Source organism: Vollenhovia emeryi, unplaced genomic scaffold, assembly GCF_000949405.1.
Source record: "Vollenhovia emeryi isolate VEMERY1.0 unplaced genomic scaffold, V.emery_V1.0 DF939232.1, whole genome shotgun sequence".
In the NCBI taxonomy this organism is placed as follows: domain Eukaryota; kingdom Metazoa; phylum Arthropoda; class Insecta; order Hymenoptera; family Formicidae; genus Vollenhovia; species Vollenhovia emeryi.
In genome coordinates, this window is record NW_011967134.1 from 131,314 (window position 1) to 137,689 (window position 6,376).

General features: G+C 37.1%; 1 protein-coding gene and 1 long non-coding RNA gene across 6 annotated transcripts in view; one reads left to right on the plus strand and one right to left on the minus strand.

The window, feature by feature from the left end:
* LOC105560350 (box A-binding factor-like) overlaps positions 1 to 3,857 on the plus strand; it is a 58,273-nt gene extending 54,416 nt beyond the window's left edge. For 3 of the 4 annotated variants that reach the window (XM_012009394.1, XM_012009396.1, XM_012009395.1), the window contains 3 exons: positions 775 to 950; positions 2,901 to 3,201; positions 3,388 to 3,857. In XM_012009394.1, the coding sequence (XP_011864784.1) occupies positions 775 to 950; positions 2,901 to 3,201; positions 3,388 to 3,764 (854 nt within the window). In that variant the 3' untranslated portion in view covers positions 3,765 to 3,857. Of the gene's footprint in view, positions 1 to 774; positions 951 to 1,581; positions 1,671 to 2,900; positions 3,202 to 3,387 lie in introns of all 4 variants that reach the window. The other variant, XM_012009397.1, reaches the window with a different exon arrangement.
* An 86-nt stretch (positions 3,858 to 3,943) lies between these two features.
* LOC105560352 lies at positions 3,944 to 6,219 on the minus strand. 2 transcript variants are annotated; one of them, XR_001008817.1, is made up of 3 exons: positions 6,140 to 6,219; positions 5,747 to 5,925; positions 3,944 to 5,358 (listed from the first exon to the last, which is right to left on the minus strand). It is a non-coding gene; the product is annotated as an uncharacterized LOC105560352 (long non-coding RNA). The 2 variants fall into 2 exon arrangements; XR_001008818.1 differs by having other exon boundaries at positions 3,944 to 5,380.
* Positions 6,220 to 6,376: the final 157 nt, after the last annotated feature.

Genomic DNA, 6,376 nt, shown 5'->3' on the forward strand with positions numbered 1-6,376 from the left:
AAAAAATCGACTGTATAAATTAAAATGGCCCACCCTGTATATAAAAAAAACGAAACCACGCGTTTTTATCTTTCGGGTAGAAAAGAAAGAGATTTGTAACGAAAAGATAAGGAATAATTATTGTATTTTGTAAATTTAATTTATATGATGTGCCTGCTTTTTCATAGAAAATACTTGTTATACAGAAAATAAAAATAATAAATTTGTACTTTTCAGGGAAAAGAGATGCGTGATTAAACTAAATTATAATAAATCTTTTCGCGCATTTTTTATTTTTATTTGTAAAGACAAGTATTTTTTATTTAATTGATCATATTCAATTATAAGACTAATGCTACATTACGTTTAACTAAATTCTTTTCCTTATTAATATTATTTTGCACATATAAGTTTAGTAATTGTGTAATTAGAATACGTAAGATTCAAGGCATGGTGTAACATGCAATTGCATAATTATATTTTAGTTATTTGACGACGCGATACCACGATCGGAAATATTATATAACTATAAAAATAAAAAAGTCGCAGATATTGCATTATACATTTGCATTCATTAGCTTATCTCTTGGAATGAATTGACATTATTAAGGATAGTTATTAGTCGATGATACACCATGCCTTTGAAATCCAAATTATAATTATAATAGCTGAATGTTGCATCAAATTGAAAGCGAAAACAACGATGTAAACATTATCACATATTTGCGTGCATATTTGTTGCGTGCGATGCACCTGTCTGATCTTTCTAAGAAACCCAGTATGAATGAAACACAGTGCACAACATCGAAGCAGAGTTCTTTACGGAGGGTCGCGAGTGCGTGAACTGCGGCGCAATTTCCACACCTTTGTGGCGTAGAGATGGTACCGGACATTACCTCTGCAACGCATGTGGTCTCTACCATAAGATGAACGGAATGAATCGTCCATTAGTTAAACAACCACGTCGCCTGGTAAGGAAGACTTCACGACGACTCCACCGCAATGCTAGTCGCGATCCGGAAACGGAACGGTTTGGCAAAGTCGTTTGCAATATTCGGAAACTCGAAGGCTCTGTATAGATCTACCATGTCGGACTTTATTTTACGCTTTACCTCAAATTCGTTGCTATTATCCGAAAATTTTTTGGAAAAAATTTTCTCAGAGCAATTTTCTTAAGCGTTAAGAGACGTAGATAAGCTTACAATTAGATGAGTCCGATGCAAACAGTATTTTGCAAATCACGAATGGGTTCCACGAATCGAACTAACCGCAACCATACATTCGAAAGAAATAAGAGAGAAAGAGACAGAAAGAGAGAAGGAGAAAGAGAGAGAGAGAGAGAAAGTAAGGAACCTTTCTCGCTCGTTCTCGTTTATACTATCCAGGAGCCTATGTGGAAATTCGCCCGTGACGTTCTGCCCTTTTAGTAAGTCTAAAGGACACTCAACAATTGTATCCTTGTCTTCGACCGTAACCAAATAAATTCTCCTCGCAACTTGCGATGTTAAACTCGTTTTGTGTTCGAAAGTCGACACACCGTGTGTATCTAAATGCACGCAGGAAAAAAGACGCCCTTAACGTATGGCCTCATGTCTGTTTCAGTGGCGGACCAGGGCAATTTCTACAAAGACTTCTGTGGGTATAGTGGCTCCCGTCGCGCCCTCGGGGAGGAGAAAACGAGCCGTCGTATGGTAGGTGTCATCCTCCCAAATCAGCATTCTCTCTCTTTCTCTCTCTGTCTCTTTCTTGTTATCTGTCTTTCCCTTTCTTTTTCTCTAATATTATAATAATAATTTTTGCCTGATGTCTCTTTTTCTCTCTATCCTTTTATCACCACGCCTCCCTGTCTTTCCGTTTCTTCATCACACTGTTAACCCCGTGTATTTCTTCAGCTTATCACCAACGTTGATCCGTTACTGCGGCCGAGTAGCAATCAAATTCTTGATACATGCATACTGACACTTTTAAACACGACGTGTTTAATCAAGCATGTAATGGAAATATGTTGTAGATAGATAAATAAAGATTTATGTGATATTATAGGTACGTTAATATAATTCTAATTGAATGAAACATGTAAAAATCTTAAAGTTTATACAGAGGTGGAAAACTGCTTGTGGTCAAGGATCGACAGTTCCCTTTCTATATCCCAACTTTCCTATAATTTTTCTATCGCGTTAACATCACGCTTGCTTCGATCACTCATCATTATACTAAATTCTGTTAATATCGAGACGAAGGCAGTCGTCCTTGACCGTTTTCGTCGTCGGTGGCGCATTTCTAGTAGAAAACATTCGAGTCGTAGCCCCGAGGTGCCACTATACCCACGGTACGAGCACTTTCTTTCCCGAAATCACGTGCAGCCTGTTGTAAAGTACGTCTTGTCTCGCAATCACGTGCCGCTTGCAATTTCCGATCATACGAAATGACTCTTTGTGTCTGTTGAGTTTTTCCAGGCTCGCGTGATCTTCGTGACCGAGGGTGGCTCGCTTTTCTGCTCCGCGGTCTCTGCGGTACCTTGCACAGAAAACTTTCTAATTATGGTAATCTGACTTAATCCTTTCCCGAATTTGTTGCATCGGAGCTCCTTAACGATTCGATAGGGAAAGCGATTGACCATTGGATACCACGAGTTCCCTTTTAAATGCTCAAATATTCAAAATAACTTTCCGACAATACTCTCGTATTATTATACGTTAGCTTCTTCCGAAATTTAGCACAAGTTTCTCTCGTATTTTGTATATATTTTCAATATCATTCAATATGTTTCGTATTTGTAATCCTGTAACACAATATCGTATATCTTTTAAGAGCAATACAATCCATCATTATGCTTTCATCAGACTCTCGGCTACGAAATCATTCTCAGACCTTTTCTGCCAAAGGTAGTGGCGTATAATAATGATTTTATATCTCTTCAGTCGGCCACGAGACGCGTCGGTCTCTCTTGCAGTAACTGTGAAACTACGATGACGTCTCTATGGCGTCGCAATGCACAGGGTGAACCAGTGTGCAATGCCTGTGGTCTTTATTACAAGCTGCACGGCGTCAACAGGCCATCAACCATGAAGAAAGATAGTATTCAAACGCGCAAGCGGAAGCCTAAGGGTGGAATGAAAAGCAGCGATACGCCTCTTTCGGGCAGTGTCGCGCAATGCACGAACAACAACAACAACAACAACAACAACAACAACAACAACAATAGCGTTAAACTTGAATCAGGTATATATTACTTAAATGTTTTTTACCAGTTTTGCCAATTCAACTTTTTTCCCCGTCAATTCTTTCTCGTAGCATTTTCGCGAAACACAGTTATCCAGATAAAATACGCCCAGATAAACTACTTTACCACATTTTATGCGTCAGATTCAAATTATATCAAAAAACTATTTTGCTATGACGCCGTAGACCCTTACACCGATCTGAGGATGCCTCATACCGGCGTGTCGCAAGTGACGTATTCGACCAGTCTCTACGGTACTCCCCAATCTTCGAACCGAATGATGGCCTATCAACCGGCGTATTACGATCTGCTCTCGCAGCAGCAGCAACAGCAACACCAACTGCTGGCTGAGAGCCATTCGCTGAAGATCGAATGTCCGTCTCCACCTTGCACCACGCGCTCACCTGGAATGATTTCGGCAGGTCAATCACCTGACCATCATCAACTCACCTCGCCACATATTGTTACTCTAGGTAGTCCGTCGACCAGTCCAGCTGGACCTAAAATTATGCTGGACAATGGTCATCTCGAGAGATCTACGGTTGTGTCGATATCATCCTAAACGCATTCCGGGAAGACGCCGGTTTTGTTTCAGAATATAAATATAAATATAAATATATTTTATTGATTCTCCTTAGGGTTACAAGGCGTTTTAGAAGGAACGTGCCCAAACCTCTTGTAACACCTCTCTCTATTATCCACTTCGCTGTGTGGCGATCGAACGAGAAACCAACAATGTTTTGTTTGGTTTTGAACCTGGATCTTCGGATTACCAGACCAGCGCACAATCCTCTGCGCCACGATCGCCACCGGTTTTGTTTCAGAAAGACAGGCAATAAGTACATGAAACATAACTTAATAGCAAAGTAAATGCCTGTCGAGTAAAATACTTGGATTCGATCCTACACTTTTTACTTTTTAACCAGCGAGACAAACGATCTCGCTGCTCTTACTTTCCTGTGCGTATTGTGATATGCAAAATTGGAAGTTATATATCTTTTATGAATATGTGAAACTATGAAAGCAGTTATAAATGCTCTTGTAAATAAGAGTTTTAGGATATTTTAGGACTTTAGAATTTTTCGGAAAATCGTAGCTTTTTTGATACGCAAAATTTCCAAGGGGACACAGATTTTCTCTTTGAAAGAAAAATCATTTTTTTCTTTACTTTATGCTATTTTTATTCAACTTTTTTTTACCAAAGAAGATTTTACTAATAAATCTTGTGTCAACATGTAAGAAAATACCAAATTACAAATGATATTGTATCTGTATATATATGTATAGGGGATTTTTTTTCTTATGTAAGATTACGTATAAGTGTACTTATATTTCAGCTATAAAACTACATAGAAGCACAAAATATTCTAAACGAGCGGATATTTCTTTGATATAACATAAAATATATCGCGTGAGAGCGGTAAAAATTATTAGAATAATGTAACATAATACAACTATATGATTAAATATATAGCAACAATGGTGTATATTATAAACATATTTGACGGTTCTACGAATAAATGTATGCGACATGATACATTTTTTTATACATTTCCTTTTCTCTCGTAATAAATAGAGTCGAGGTTCGTTAGCAAGTTGCGTCAATGTGTTTCGCATAATACATATATTTTTAGAATGTGTATTTCTAAATAAAAATATTTTGAACGGAGCTAGAAAGCTTTGTTTTAATCATTTATATGATTTATGATAATTTCAAGGTAAATTTTTGTTTTGAAAGAAGACATTTGGAAACTTGAATTATCAGTAAAGTCACACGATTAAAAATTATTGTTATTAACAGGAAAAAGTACGGTATGACGTACTATACATGGTTTATAATGAATTGCGAAAGATTAATCCAATATGCATTAGTACCTATCGTAATGCAATAGTGAAATATAAAACATCTATACATTTTTCCGCAGAATTCTTATTTAAGAGATTATTCTTAGAATTATCTGAATGGATAATTTAAATTATACATACAAACGTTTATATGGGCCCTCTGTAGCGTTCACAAAAACATCTACATGGTTGATGAGAGGCGAGGAGTCAGTGAACGGCCGAAAAAAGTTCATCCTTGTGTATTTTCGGCGATAATGCAATGTCTGGGCTAATCTTTGTAGTCACATATGCCCCCTCTTGCAATGGCGTAGCTGATATAATGATCCACAAAAGCTTTAGAATAATTAATTATTCTTTAAATTATTAAGTTGATTGTTTATTTAATCTTTAATTTTTTTAGATAAAATTTTTACTTTTAATATTAAATATATAATTTCTACAAATGACATTTTAGCTAATATTTTTCTCTGTAAGAAAACGTTTTCAAATTTGCAGAGATTTTATTCAATAAAATTGGGGGAAATACATTTTACATTATATTACTTTTAATTCAATTTTCTTCTAGATCCAGGGATTTGTAAAACTATATTTTGACATTTTGTTGAAATTAAACTGTAATTTTACGCATCATGAATTTTGATGACGCTACTGCATCTGGGACAGTAATGCTTGTGTTGTCTTATTAGGACGATATCTCACCTGATCCTCTTATCAGCGGGGTATCCTAGTGTGTGCTTTGTAGCCGTGACTACAAACCCTCCGCCTTCAAGCTTCGTTCTTCCTCCAACAAAATGATTAAAAAAATGATAGGTATGCGTCTGTATATACCTGAGGTACCGATTAAGGAGCTCCGTGAAAATAACCTGAGACAAGAGTACCTGTGAGAGAACCGAACATACCAAAGATAAAATATTTCTGTTTTGGCCCGGAAGATTCTTTTGTAACATTTTTTATTTGAATACTAATATTCCTCTTTGTTTCTCGTTATACAGTCTTTATATTAATCGCTTTTAACATTTAACAATCGCTCGTAAAAATTGATTATTTCGTTGGTAAATAGATAATTACACGAAAGCAACTTTCATAGCTCACCACTACAGTTTTCTCAAGTTACTACGATGCAATGAGGGAGGAACGCACGGACGGGAGAGCACCGGTACCAATATGGCGACCACGGAAGAGATCTTGACGCAGCACAGCACGGCGGCAGTTGCTTTCTAATTGTCGTCAGTTAATATTTGAAGGCTCTCGGATAAAATCGAAGCTTCGATCTCGCGCTACCAGGCGGCAGTTTCGACGACGACGAAGAGTAGCGACAGGCCTCCTCGC